At 37.8% G+C, this 14,887-nt stretch overlaps 2 protein-coding genes and 6 non-coding genes across 10 annotated transcripts in view; all 8 read left to right on the top strand.

Moving 5' to 3' along the window:
* The window catches only part of LOC127866716 (protein lin-54 homolog), a 138,135-nt gene extending 129,697 nt beyond the window's left edge, over positions 1-8,438 (top strand). Inside the window, exon 13 of the transcript XR_008043077.1 lies at positions 8,270-8,438. The gene's annotated coding sequence lies outside the window, so the exon portion shown is untranslated. The remainder of the gene's footprint in view (positions 1-8,269) is intronic.
* Positions 1-14,887, top strand: part of LOC127866720 (ras GTPase-activating protein-binding protein 2-like) — a 34,894-nt gene that overhangs the window by 12,710 nt on the left and 7,297 nt on the right. For all 3 annotated transcript variants that reach the window (XM_052407478.1, XM_052407480.1, XM_052407479.1), the window contains exons 5-9: positions 4,400-4,571; positions 5,380-5,467; positions 5,889-6,064; positions 6,820-7,003; positions 13,164-13,333. In XM_052407478.1, coding sequence (XP_052263438.1) covers positions 4,400-4,571; positions 5,380-5,467; positions 5,889-6,064; positions 6,820-7,003; positions 13,164-13,333 — 790 coding nt within the window. The remainder of the gene's footprint in view (positions 1-4,399; positions 4,572-5,379; positions 5,468-5,888; positions 6,065-6,819; positions 7,004-13,163; positions 13,334-14,887) is intronic.
* On the top strand, positions 8,782-8,881 carry LOC127870533 (small nucleolar RNA SNORD16). Its single transcript, XR_008044879.1, has one exon. It is a non-coding gene; the product is annotated as a small nucleolar RNA SNORD16 (small nucleolar RNA).
* LOC127870536 (small nucleolar RNA SNORD16) lies at positions 9,074-9,173 on the top strand. Its single transcript, XR_008044882.1, has one exon. It is a non-coding gene; the product is annotated as a small nucleolar RNA SNORD16 (small nucleolar RNA).
* On the top strand, positions 10,793-10,893 carry LOC127870537 (small nucleolar RNA SNORD16). Its single transcript, XR_008044883.1, has one exon. It is a non-coding gene; the product is annotated as a small nucleolar RNA SNORD16 (small nucleolar RNA).
* Positions 11,183-11,282, top strand: LOC127870539 (small nucleolar RNA SNORD16). Its single transcript, XR_008044885.1, has one exon. It is a non-coding gene; the product is annotated as a small nucleolar RNA SNORD16 (small nucleolar RNA).
* Positions 11,459-11,558, top strand: LOC127870534 (small nucleolar RNA SNORD16). Its single transcript, XR_008044880.1, has one exon. It is a non-coding gene; the product is annotated as a small nucleolar RNA SNORD16 (small nucleolar RNA).
* LOC127870538 (small nucleolar RNA SNORD16) lies at positions 12,174-12,273 on the top strand. The gene has a single exon (XR_008044884.1). It is a non-coding gene; the product is annotated as a small nucleolar RNA SNORD16 (small nucleolar RNA).

Below are 14,887 nucleotides of genomic sequence, written 5' to 3'. Positions count from 1 at the left end.
GTGAACTGTGGTAAATTGTCGTAAGTTGAACACTTTAACATCGTTGACCTCATGTAGAATGTAAAGGCATTGAGCTCAAATGAAAGATTGCCGTTATGGTTCACAGGTATCGGAACAATCATTGATTTGGGTCACAATTCACGTAATGACAAATTCTCAAATGACTCGTAGATGACCCCTATTGATTATCAGGTCACTAGGTCAAAGGTCAAGGTCATGATGACCCGAAATAGTATAATGGTTTTCGGATGATAACTCAAGAACGCTTAGGCCTAGGACCATGAAACTTCATAGGTACATTGATCATGACTCGTAGATGACCCCTATTGATTTTCAGGTCACTTGGTCAAAGGTCAAGGTCACGGTGACCCGAAATAGTAAAATGGTTTCCATATGATAACTCAAAAACGCTTATGCCTAGGATCATGAAACGTCATAAGTACATTGATCATGACTCGAAGATGACCCCTATTGATTTTCAGGTCACTAGGTCAAAGGTCAAGGTCACGTTGACCTGAAATAGTAAAATGGTTTCTGGATGATAACTCAAGAAAGCTTATGCCTAGGATCATGAAACTTCATAGGTACAATGATCATGACTCGCAGATGACCCCTATTGATTTTCAGATCACAAGGTCAAAGGTCAAGGTCACGGTGACCAGAAATAGTAAAATGGTTTCTGGATGATAACTCAAGAAAGCTCATGTCTGGGTTCATGAAACTTCATAGGTATATTGATCATGACTCGCAGATGAAATAATGATGAAACTTGACCAGGACGTTTGTCTGGACAATATCTAGGTCAAGTTTGACATTTGGTAAAGATTGAATGAGGCTCAGGTGAGCGAACTAGGGCCATCTTGGTCCACTTGGTCTAAAATAGCTGCCATGCGGCTTCAAAGGGCAGTAGGCCAGGGGGCATTGTGTTTCACAAACACAGCTCTTGTTTTATTTGTATGCCACCTTTCGAAGAAAAGGGGGTATATAGTTTTCGCACGTCCGTCAGTCTGTCTGTCAGTCTGTCACACTTTTCGTGTCTGCTCTCTAATTAAAATATTGTTCATCCGATCTTTAACAAACTTGGTCAGAAGTTGTATCTAGACAATATCTGGGTCAAGTTCGAATATGGGTCATGCCGGGTCAAAAACTAGGTCACGGGGACACTTAGTACATTTCAAGAATTTAGCATGGTGTCTGCTCTCTAATTTAAGTATTTTCATCTGATCTTCACCAAACTTGGTCAGAAGTTGTATCAAGACAATATCTAGGTCAAGTTCAAATATGGGTCATGCCGGGTCAACAATTAGGTCACGGGGTCACTTAGTGCATTTCAAGGATTTAGCATGGTGTCTGCTCTTTAGTTCATATTTTTATGCCCCCGAAGGAGGGTGTATAGTGATGGGACTGTCCGTCCGCCTGTCTTTCCGTCACACTTTGCGTTTAGGTTTCAAAAAATGCTCATAACTTTTATGTCCCTTGAGATATAACCTTCATATTTGGTATGCATGTGAACATGTTGTATATGGACAAGGCCTTTCCATATGCACACAAAATTTACCCCTGTGACCTCGACCTTGAACTTAGGGTCCGCGTTTAGGTTTCGAAATCTGCGTTTTGGTTTCGAAAAATGCTCATAACTTCTATCAAAGCGTTTACAGGGGGCATATGTCATCCTATGGTGACAGCTCTTGTTAGCTCACCTGAGCACAATGTGCTCATGGTGAGCTTTTGTGATCGCCTTGTGTCCGTCGTGCATTGTGCGGCGTCAACATTTGCCTTGTTAACTCTCTAGAGGCCACATTTATTGTCCGATCTTCATGAAATTTGGTCAGAAGATTGGTCTCAATGATATCTTGGATGAGTTCGAAAAAGGTTATGTTTGCTTGAAAAGCATGGCTGCCAAGGGGCGGGGCATTTTTCCTTATATGGCTATAGTAAAATCTTGTTAACACTCTAGAGGCCACATTTATTGTCTGATCTTCATGAAACTTGGTCAGGAGATTCATCCCAATAATATCTTGGACGAGTTTGAAAATGATGCCGGTTGGTTGAAAAACATGGCCGCCAGGGGGGCGGAGCATTTTTCTATATATGGCTATAGTAAAACCTTGTTAACACTCTAGAGGTCACATTTATTTTCCGATCATCATAAACTTAGTCAGAAGATTTGTCCCAATGATATCTTGGATGAGTTCGAAAATGGTTTTGGTTACTTTAAAAACATGGCCACCAGGGCCAGGGCATTTTTCCTTATATGGCTATAGTAAAACCTGGTTAACACCCTAGAGGCCGCATTTATTGCCAATCTTCATGAAATTTGTTCAGAAGATTGGTCTCTATGATATCTTGGATGAATTCAAAAATAATTATGTCTTCTTGAAAAACATGGCTTCCAAGGGGCAGGGCATTTTTCCTTTATATATGGCTATAGTAAAATTGTGTTAACACTCTAGAGGCCACATTTACTGTCCTATCTTCATGAAACTTGGTCAGAAGATTCATCCTGATAATATCTTGGATGAGTTAAAAAATGATGCCGGTTGGTTGAAAAACATGGCTGCCAGGGGGCGGGGCATTTTTCCTTATATGGCTATTGTAAAACCTTGTTAACACTTTAGAGGCCACATTTATTTTCGGATCTTCATGAAACTTGGTCAGAAGATTTGTCCTAATCATATCTTGTTATCTCTGGTGAGCGACTTTGGGCCTTTCAGGCCCTCTTGTTTCTAGAAAACATTAAATTTTGCATGTAATCTTTTTTTATGAATCTTTTCTGTATGAATTTGCGCTATGAGACATGTGTCAACTGGAAATGGTAAAGATGTTAAACTCATGCTGGTGCGGGAAACATAATATTATATTTCCTGTCTACAGCTGTATAGATGATAAACACAATATCCGCTCAGTGTTATAGGTTTATAGGAAACGCCACCAGTATTCCGCAGTAAAAAATGCAGATCCAGGGCTCTGACTATTCCATCAGTAAAAATGTTATGTATGATGTACAGGAAATCATCATGGGCGTATGCAGAGCTACAGAAAAGCTGCGTATTTGCGTAAATACGCAATCAAAAATAGGTGGATACGCAATTTTTTCAAAATCTTTGCGTACCGGTACGCAAAACAAATCGCCGATACCCAATTTTAGTCGCCTTATATGCGTAATGAAAAATCTGTTTATGTTTTGGCCGTTTTGACTCGAGTCTTAATCGACAAGCGCTTGTTTTATCTGGTAACGTATTTACCAATCGTTTAGATGATAACACATGCGAGTCAAACAAAATGGCATCTCGAGGCAGACGAATAGTTTCGCAAAAAATACAAAAAAAACATATAGATTCCTTTGTCGTGGTAAATAAATCTTAAACAATTGCAACGGGCATAGTTAATGACATTATTAACTCCATGTTTTGTTCCGTGTACATCTGCGGTAGTATTTTAGATGAACTTGTTGATGGGTTGCACAGGGGGCTGGAACGGTGTTGGGATAGTATAATAAAGTGTGTTTAGACCAAAAAACAAGTAGTAACACATTCAATGAGTGGGTTGAGAAATTCCATTGGCTTCAGATTTGTTGAATCTGGCAGCAGAATGATGGAACCTATACTGCAATTGAATACATAACAGTGCAGGGCTTTTTTTCCTTCTTTGGGACCCGCCGAAAAACGGCCCTTTCCCCTCGATTTTTTTTTTCCCTTCAGCAGGTAAATTTTCCCCCAGACTTTTTTCCCCCTAAAAAAAAAAAACACATTTTTTTTTTTTTTTTTTTTTTTTAAACTTTAAATACATAAGTTAACCTTATCCAGTGTAGAAAATATAACATATTGCATAATTAAATTAATCTGTTTCCTTGAATTTGTTTAAAAAACAGCAAAATATGTTAAATTGATCATTTAAGACTTTCCTTATTTTCCCCAAAATCCGGCGTTTCGCATGATTTTTTTCCCCCAAATCAGGCATTTGCGCGATTTTTTTTCCCCTCAAAAAAGGCCAGGCCCATTCCCCAAAATCAGATAAAAACCCCTGCAGTGACTTTATGTAGGTACGGTTTTGAGAAGCTAAATTCATGTTTTATTGGAATTACCCAATTCACTTGTTTGTTTTGGTACAAATACCCAATTATTTTTTATATGAGCGGTTATCATACTTTTGGATACCCAATCACGTTTTCCATTACCCAATTCATTCTTATTTTGAAGGGTATTACCCAATTACCCCAAAAAACTTATCTGTAGCTCTGGGCGTATGTCTCTGATGTTAACCTTTCTTTGTCAAATATTACAAAATATATGCCCAGTTTTCAACCTTGATCTATGATATCTAACTTAATTTTACAATATTAGCATGTGGGTTTGGGGGTATTCTTTGTCGCTGTAGTGACAATCCTAGTTTTTTCCAGGTGACTGGAGAGCTGTCAAACAATGGACAGCCAATGCGTCGCTTTATGCAGACCTTCGTACTGGCCCCACAGTCTCCAAAGAAGTATTATGTGCACAATGACATCTTCCGCTACCAGGATGAGGTTTTCCATGATAATGACACGGATATTGAGAATATTGAAGATGCACTTGGTAAGCATTAGACATGTTTGAGATGTATTGTGTAACCTATCTATTTGTGTTGACATTCAGGTCTCAGTGTTTTTTTCATTCATATTTGGGTCTGGTTGAGGGGCTTCGCAATGGATAAAGTATGTATATTTCCCAAATGGGACCTAAAAATTCAAAATAGAAGGTTGCCATTTTAATTTTCATATGTGCATATATTTTTAAGTCTTACCATTTTGTTCATCTCTTATCAAGATCTACAAGTTAAACCCTAGTAAAATGCATAATTGAAATTACTTTTATTCTCAATTTTGAAGTAATGTTAGCAAAAAATGCACACTAATTTTCCAATATAAGTCAAACCGACGCGATTCTTCCCATTCCTCAGGTACCCCATCCCATTCCCACAATAGTGAAAAATACTGGGTCTTTTTCATGACGTTATTGGGACCAAATTTTAGGTCTGTTTTGCCTTTTCCTAATTTTAGTTGTCTATTACTTTTTTAGGTTTAACTTAAAAATAAATATTTTTGCACAAAATCAGACAAAAGATTGGCAATGTAATGTTTATCATCACTAACATTCAAGAAACCCATTTGATGCATTTCAGTACAAAATGTAAGTATACCTGGATGTATAATAGAAATTATTGATGAATAAATGTATGTAGGAGGATTTGACACAGTTCCAGAAAATTCCATATTTCACATTACAATTGAATCCATTGAAATGAAATCTATTTATGATTTTCTTTCTATTTATGTCACATGCTGTAGTCTTCAAGGTTGGTCATTTCACTCAGTGCTTGGACATATGTACCTATTTCTTGCAGATTCTGAGGGTGAGATAGTGGATGGTGGTGCCCAGACTGAGCTTATCCAGGATACCCAACAGTTCTATGACAACCATGCTCCTCTGAGGTAATAACATACATGTTTTTATGAAGCCAAATGTGCATAATTATATTGATGACTTTGCTGCAAATACTAATTGGATTGAATTTATACAATTTTTCAGCATATATTCTATACAACAAAAAAGAAAAAATCTCATGGTGTGATTTATGCGGATATGATGAGATGCTAGTCTCCACATGTCATTTGATGTTATATCTTACATAATAAAGTCCGTGTTAAAAAAGGAACTATGTTTGCTCTTTTCATTTTGTTCATAGTCTTAAAAATGACAGTGCAGCTCTTCAAAAAGGCTTGGATAGAACTCTATTATTTTACAATATATCCATCTTCATTCTTCCACTTGCCTGAATAGGGCAGGACTGGCATTAGTATTTCCAAATCCAGAATTTAACATATTGATGATATGAATCCCCTGTTATTGCAGCAATGGCACGGGTCTTCTTGAAGAGGAGCAGGTGGAGACACCATCCAGCCCCAAGTCTGAGCCCGAGGAAGTGGATGATGTGAAAGAGGATGTGGCCCCCTATGACACTGAGGTCCACAAGGAGGAACCCAAACTGGAAACTGTGCATCTGGAGGAGGAGCCACAGCACATCCATGGTATTCATAGTCAGATAGGGAGTATCTTCATACATTAGCAGGGCTCTGTGAATAATATTTGTCTGATCAGTACAATGTGTATTTTTATGCCCCCGAAGGAGGGTATATAGTGATCGGACCGTCCGTCCGTCAGTCTGTCTTTCCGTCACATTTTGCATTTAGGTTTCCATTTAGGTTCGGAAATATGCTCATAACTTTTATGTCGCTTCAGATAGCAACTTGATTTTTGGCATGCATGTTTATCTCATGGAGCTGCACATTTTGAGTGATGAGGTCAAGGTCATCTTTCAAGGTCAAAGGTCAAATATATGGCTTCAAAGCGACGCAGAAGGGGACATTGTGCTTCTAACAAACACATCTCTTGTTTTGGTTGTTTTGCTTTACATTAATTGTATGGTTATCATATGTTTTCTAATTAAGCAAGACTAGAAAAAAAATCTTATCTTTAAAAAAGAATATCGATCAAATGCTGTTTTGTTTGAATATTTTTCACATATTTAAACTAATAATATTTAGAATATTATTGGCTTTGCTTACATTAGAAGTTGAGGTGTGTGTTTTTTATTGAAGATGCTTGCTATTGCTATAAGATGCAGAAAAAATGCACAAAACTGTGCATGATTGATGTGTTAAAAATTTATCAACAATGGCAAAGACTTATGTTGAGAAATCTGACCGTTTTTGTCCCACATACACTTTTGTAACAAGTGTTTGTACTTTCTCCCTTGCTAATAAAGTATCACCATATTTATCAGAGGAGCCTCAAATGAAGCCATTCTCATGGGCTGCGTTGGCCAGTAAGAACACCAACAGTGCAGCCCCTGTGTCTCAAATGCCTGTTCAGCCTGTAGCTCAGTCAAAGCCTGCGCCAGGCTTCGGGACACGGCAAGAGGTGAAACAGGACACAAGTCCAACTCCGAAGGAACAGAGAGGCCCAAGGTATTGTCAAGGAATTGATAAGTGAACTTAGTGTTCATTGTAGTTTTCATATCTTTGTGTGCAGTGTTTTTTTTCACCATTTTGGGAATGGGGCCTGTTCCCTTTGGATTGGGAAAATTTGTGGCATTTTGACTAAAATTGGGAAATATATGTTGTTGTTTTGCTAAAAAAAATGCTTCAAAATTAAGAACACAAGTGTTTTCAGTATTATATTTACTAAGGTTGAACTTAAATGGATGGGACTTGAACAAAATATTGTGATTAAAAAAAATAAACAAATATTTTTTTTAAACCTTTCATTGGGAATTTTTAGCTCGCATTTGGGAAAAATATATACTTTTTTCCATTGGTAATTGGGCCGATTACTGGACCCGATTTTGAATGAAAAAAAACACTGGTGTTTATCCTTTGAAAGGTGATGTTTCAACTTTTTATGCCCCCGATAGGGTGGCATATAGCATTTGAATTGTTTGTCCGTCCGTCCGAAAACTTTAACATTGGCCATAACTTTTGCAATATTAAAGATAGCAACTTGATATAAGGCAAGCATGTGTATCTCATGGAGCTGTACATTTTGAGTGGTGAAAAGTGAAGGTCAAGGTCATCCTTCAAGGTCAAAGGTCTAAAGAAACAAATCCAAGGGAAGTTATAAGCTTTAAAAGGGAGATAATTTCTAAACCTGCCAAATGATATATTGAAATTTTATTTCAAATCGGCGCAATAGGGGGCAATGTGTTTCTGACAACACATCTCTTGTTTATATCAGGTTGCATTAATATATTAGAGGTAGTTCTGCATTTTTATGTCCCCCACTATAGTAGTGGGGGACATATTGTTTTTGCCCTGTCTGCTGGTTTGTTTGCGCCAACTTTAACATTTTGCAATAACTTTTGCTATATTGAAGATAGCAACTTCATAGTTGGCATGCATGTGTATCTCATGAAGCTGCACATTTTGAGTGGTGAAAGGTCAAGGTCATCCTTCAAGGTCAGAGGTCAAATATATGTGGCCAAAATCGCTCATTTTATGAATACTTTTGCAATATTGAAGATAGCAACTTGATATTTGGCATGCATGTGTTTCTCATGGAGCTGCACATTTTGAGTGGTGAAAGGTCAAGGTCATCCTTCAAGGTCAGAGGTCGAATATATGTGCCCCAAATCGCTTATTTTATAAATACTTTTGCAATATTGAAGATAGCAACTTGATATTTGGCACGCATGTGCATCTCATGCAGCTGCACAATTTGAGTGGTGAAAGGTCAAGGTCATCCTTTAAGGTCAGAGGTCAAATATATGTGGCCCAAATCGCTTATTTTATGAATACTTTTGCAATATTGAAGATAGCAACTTGATATTTGGCATGCATGTGTATCTCATGGAGCTGCACATTTTGAGTGGTGAAAGGTCAAGGTCATCCTTCACAAGGTCAAAGGCATCCTTCAAGGTCAAACGTCATATACGGGGACATTGTGTTTCACAAACACATCTTGTTTTTATGAATATTATATACCAGTAATTGAATTTGATAACATTCTCTTAACCCTTAACCAATTAGATACGTATTTTGACGACTTTGTAGTCCCTTAGAAATTACTTTCAATTATAGAATTTTCTTACTAGATTCAAGTTTTAAAGGCTTCATATCGAACCGTTAGATATTGATGAGCAGCAAACAGCATAAAACATGAACAGACTGTGAGTTTCTCGCAGGCTGTTCTGGTTTTGTGCTGTTTGCACATTGCCATTTTTACTTTGCCTCTGAGTGGGAAAGGGTTAAGCAATGATGTTTGTAATTTGCATCAGATGACAAGTTAGGTGACGGTTGCCTGCTGTCATATGCCTTCTTGTTTAACTGATGACAACATTGTACTGAGCTTAGAATCTATTTAGAATCATTGTATTACTATTTATAGATTTTAAACCCAACAAATAAAGTTTCTCGGTCACTTAAAATATATTATCACTATGGGCAGAATGAAAATACAAGACTTAATTTTTGCCCATGCCTATGACAAAGTGAAGCAGGGGTATTTTTTAGTAGCATTTGTGAGAAAGCTCTAGTTCATACTGCTATGATGTTTGTTATTTGCGTCAGATGACAAGTAAGGTGACAGTTGCCTGCTGTCATATGCCTTTTTGTTTAACTGACGATGACATTTTACTGAGCTGAACATTCTAATGTAAACAACTTTGTACTTTACGTACATTGTAAATGGTTTTCATATCTTTGTGTGTATCATTTAAATGGTGACCCCGGTAGGGTGGCATATAGCAATTGAAATGTCCGTCAGTCAGTCTGTCCATCTGTCCGTCCTAAAACTTTAATGGTCATAACTTTTTCAATATTTAACATAGCAACTTGATATTTGGCATACATGTGCATCTCGTGGAGCTGCACATTTTAAGTGGTGAAAGGTGAAGGTCAAGGTCATCCTTCAAGGTCAAATGTCTAATATATGGCGTCTGTATGGCGTCTGTCCGTCCGTCCGAAAACATTAACACAGGCCAAAACTTTTTCACTATTGAAGATAGCAACTTGATATTTGGCATGCATGTGTATCTCCTGGAGCTGAACATTTTGAGTGGTGAAAGGTCAAGGTTTTCCTTCACGGTCAAATGTCAAATATTCCGTCCGTCTGAAAATGTTAAAATTAGCCATAACTTTTTAAATATTGAAGATAGCAACTTGATATTTGGCATGCATATGTATCTAATGGAGCTGTACATTTTGAGTGGTGAAAGGTGAAGGTCATTCTTCAAGGTCAAATGTCAAATATTCCGTCCGTCCGGAAACTTTAACATTGGCCATAACTTTTTAAGTATTGAAGATAGCAACTTGATATTTGGCTTGCATGTGTATCTCATGGAGCTGCACATTTTGAGTGGTGAAAGGTCAAGGTCAAGTTCATCCTTATAGGTCAACGGTCAAATTTTGCAATATTGAAGATAGCAACTTGATATTTGGCATGCATGTGTATCTCATGGAGCTGCACATTTTGAGTGGTGAAAGGTCAAGGTCATCCTTCAAGGTCAAAGGTCAAATATATGGCTTCAAAAGGGCGCAATAGGGGGCATTGTGTTTCTGACAAACACATCTCTTGTTATATTTATTTTTAGCTCGGCTGTTTTCTGAGGAGACCCGAGGTATTGTCATAGCCAGCTCGTCGTCCGCTGTCCGCATCGTGCTAAAATTTAGACATTTGTCTCTAATATCAAAGTGCTTCCACCTACAACTTTGAAACTTCACATGTAGATGCACCTTGATTAGTTCTACACGCCACACTCATTTTTGGTTCACTAGGTCAAAGGTGAAGGTCACTGTGACCTCTAAAAAAATAAAATCTGACAAGCTTTCATTTATTGTCCCCTACCAGTTTCACCAATTGGGACTTACGGTTTGTGCTCTGTGTGTCTAATAGTCCGTCAGGCTGTCACACTTTTCTGGATTCTGCGATAACTAAAAGTTCTTAATATTTTTTCATGAAACTTGAAACATGGATAGATGGCAATATGGACATTATGCAGGTCATTTCATGTTGTTCCTTTGTCAAAAATTTTGGTTGCTATGGCAACAATTTTTTTTTTAATCTGACAATGGTGGAGCCGGTAGGGGACATTTATTGCTTGGAAATAGTCTTGTTCAATACTGCACCCGCAGCCGAGTGTTGGCATCCGTTATGCGATGTTCTTGTTTTACACTTCTGTTGTACAAGTCTGATATAAGAAGTAAATGTGCAGTCTTTACTGAATAAGTGTATATATTAATGAATTTGAGAATGCTCTCTAAAGCTATGATGTTTGTAATTTGCGTCAGATAACAAGTAAGGTGACAGTTGCCTTCTGTCATATGCCTTCTTGTTTAACTGATGAAGACATTTTTACTGAGCAGTATTAAAACAACTTTTATTTAGTTTTTATACCCCACAAACAATGTTTTAGAGGGGATAAAGCAAGTTTGTTGGATGGCATTGTTAATGGGTGTGTCACTCTGCCTGTCTGCAAAGTATATCAAAATGTTTGTGTAGTGAACCACTTCCATATTTTTAAACTATTGAATTGTAACTTGAAATATGTCATGGCTATGGAGTGTTAATATACTAGACCTTTTGATCCTACCAATGATTAAGTGGTGCAGGGGTATATTAAGTTACATTTGTGACAAAGCTCTAGTTCTTACTGCTATGATGTTAGTAATTTTCATCAGATGACAAGTAAGGTGACAGTTGCCTTCTGTCATATGCCTTCTTCTCTAAATGATGACGACATTTAACTCAGCTGATATCTAATTTAAAACTTCATTCTTTTTGTGTACATTGTAAAAATCTTTGTGCATCCTTTAAAAGATAATGTTTCCAAATGTGTGTACATTTCTGTTGTACAGGTATGATATAAGACATACATTTGCTGTTTTTTTCTGATGAGTATATATAACTGCTTTGAGTTGACCCTCTTAAGCAATGATGTTTGTAATTTGCGTCAGATAGCAAGTAAGGTGACGGTTGCCTGCTGTCATATGCCTTCTTGTTTAACTGATGATGAATATGTTCTGAGCTTACTGTTATTCTGCATCTTACCAACAATTAATAAAAAAAGCATAAATTGTACTGAGCTGACAATCAGATTGAAACAGCCTTTATATTTATTGCTGCAATGATGTTTGTTATCCGCGTCAGAAGGTATGTTAGGTGACAGTTGCCTGCTGTCTTATATGCCTTCTTGTTATGCTCCCTCAAAATTTATTTTGGTGGTAGCATATAGTCTCCGCTTCGTCTGTCCGTGTGTGTGTGTCTTTCCGTCCGTCCGTGCACAATTTTTGTCTGGGCCATTTCTCAGCAACTAATGACTGGAATTCATTGAAACTTTATGGGAAGCTTCACTACCAAGAGGAGATGTGCATATTATCAGCGGGTTCTGGTCGGATGATTTTTAACAGAGTTATGGCCCGTTGAAATTTTCTATAAAAAAAATCTTCTCCCCCCCCTAACTACTGTGCCCTCAAGACGTTTCCTTTTATCTGAATATATAGTGCAATATTGTAAAAAAAAACAATTTGGGGATCATCACCCGTCTCCAACGGTTTCTTGTTTCACTGGTGTATATGTTGTCACCTATGGCAAATTGTTGCAAGGGTATTTTGGGAACGTTTTTCACAAAGCTCTAGTTCTAACTGCTATGATGTTTGTAATTTGCGTCAGATGACAAGTAAGGTGACAGTTGCCTTCTGTCATATGCCTTTTTGTCTAAACGATGACAACATTTAACTGAGCTTAAAATCTTATTACAACAACTTTAATACTATTTATGCCCCCACCAACAGGGATGCATGAAGGCTTCGTGATGAAGCATACATTTGTACTTCCTTAAGCTTATATTGAACTCCTTTTTAAATACCAGGTGGATCCTGCTCATACTTTTCAGTGCATTCCTTAATGTGTTGATTAACATTATGAAGGGAATTTTGTTGTGTCCAGTTTTGGCTGAATTATGGCCCTTAGTCTAGTGTAGACTATGTCGTGGATTTTTATGCCCCCGGATCGAATGATTGGGGGTATATTGTTTTTGTATGTGTCTGTCGGTCATTTTGTCCGAAAACTATAACCTTGGTCATAACTTTTGCAATATTGAAGATAGCAACTTGATATTTGGCATGCATGTGTATCTCTTTCAGCTGCACATTTTGAGTGGTAAAAAATCAAGGTCATCCTTGAAGGTCAAAGGTCAAATATATGCTCAAAGCGGTGCAGTTGGGGGCATTGTGTTTCTGACAAACACATCTCTTGTTCTGTGTACAAATATGAGGCATGCAGGCATAACTGTGCAACACATTTTAAGTATTTATCTGCTATGATGTTTGTTATTTGCATCAGATGGATAGTTCAGTTACAATTGCCTTTTTACTGAGCTGAAAAGTGAATATAAACATCTGCGATAGTTACTTTAGCAATCATCTTTATTTCTCTGAAGTAAACACACTTTGTTCAACTAATTTATAGTATCATAAGTATCATGGATGTCTGTTTAACATGGTGACAATGTTACTGATCCTAGATTTGATTTAAACAGCTGTAATATTTGTAACTGCCATGATGAATATAATTAATAATTGTATTTTAAAACTTTAAATTAAAATTTTAATTAATTATTGTTGTTATTTTAAGACCTGGTCGCGATCGTCCTGATCGGGGGCGTGATCGTATCAGCACAGGCCGTGAGGATGGGGACAGCACTATGGACCGGCGTGGTAATCGCTTCCCGGACAGCCACCAGTTGTTTGTTGGCAACTTGCCACACAATGTCGGAGAAAAAGACCTGAAGGAATTCTTTGAAGGTTTGTGAATGATGACAATATTTTTAGCTCATCTATTTTTTGGAAAAAAAATATGAGCTATTGTCATCACCTTGGCGTTGGCGTCGGCGTCCGGTTAAGTTTTGCGTTTAGGTCCTCTTTTCTCAGAAAGTATCAATGCTATTGCATTCAAACTTGGTACACTTACTAACTATCATGAGAGGACTGGGCAGGCAAAGTAAGATAACTCTGGCGTGCATTTTGACAGAATTATGTGCCCTTTTTATACTTAGAAAATTGAAAATGTTGGTCAAGTTTTGCGTTTAGGTCCACTTTTCTCACAAAGTATCAATGCTATGGCATTCAAACTTGGTACACTTACTTACTATCATGAGGGGACTGGGCAGGCAAAGTTAGATAACTCTGGCATGCATTTTGACAGAATTATGTGCCCTTTTTATACTTAAAAAATTGAAAATTTGGTTAAGTTTTGTGTTTAGGTCCACTTTATTCCTACAGTATCAAAGCTATTGCTTTCATACTTGCAACACTTATTAACTATCATAAGGGGACTGTGCAGGCAAAGTAATGTAACTCTGACTGGCATTTTGACAGAATTATGTGCCCTTTTCATACTTAGAAAATTGAAAAAAATTGTGTTTTGGTCCATTTTACCCCTAAAGTATCATAGATATTGCTTTCATTCTTGGAACACTCGCAAACTATCATAAGGGTACAGTAAAAGGACATGTTGCATAACTCAGGTTGTCATTTTTACGGGATTATGGCCCTTTTTTGACTTAGTAACTTTGAATATATGGTTAAATTTTGTGTTTCGATCCACTTTACTTCTTAAGTATCAAGGCTATTGCTTTCAAACTTCAAATACTTTCATGCTATCATGAGCTTACTGTACCTGGCAAGTTGAATTTTACCTTGACCTTTGAATGACCTTGACTCTCAAGGTCAAATTATTAATTTTTGCTAAAATTGCCATAACTTCTTTATTTATGATTAGATTTGATTGATACTTTGACAAAACTACTCTTACCTGACATACCACAATAGACTCCACCCAAACCATCCCTGTGCTCTCCCCCCCCTCCCCCAACCTCCCCCCCCCTTTTTATTTTTTAAGATCAACTCACAAATGACCACCACACCCTCACATCCCCTGTGCCCTCCCCCCACCCCCCCCCCCCATTTTTTTTTAAACTGTTAAAAAACACAAATATTTATTTATTATTTAAGTTTGAAATACCGTCCAACCATCGCACCCAAAAATCTCCCCCCCCCCCCCCCCCCCTCCCACTCCTCCCCCCATCCCCCCACTCGAATCCCCCCCCCCCCCCCCCCTAATCTAATTTTTTTTTTAAGATCATCTCACAAATTACCACCACAACCCTCACACTTTACCCCCCCCCCCCCCCCCCATCCCACCACCCCCCCCCCCCCCCCCCAAATTTTATGTTTGTTTGAAACGGTTATAAAACACAAATATTTATTTTTATTATTTTATGTTTGAAAAAACCGTCCAACCATTGCACCCAAACACATCCCCCACTCCCCCCCCCCCCCCCCCCCCCCCCCCCCCCG

Source organism: Dreissena polymorpha, chromosome 2, assembly GCF_020536995.1.
Source record: "Dreissena polymorpha isolate Duluth1 chromosome 2, UMN_Dpol_1.0, whole genome shotgun sequence".
Lineage (NCBI taxonomy): Eukaryota > Metazoa > Mollusca > Bivalvia > Myida > Dreissenidae > Dreissena > Dreissena polymorpha.
The sequence above is the reverse complement of the archived record's forward strand: the minus strand, read 5'-3'. Positions and strand labels throughout refer to the sequence as shown.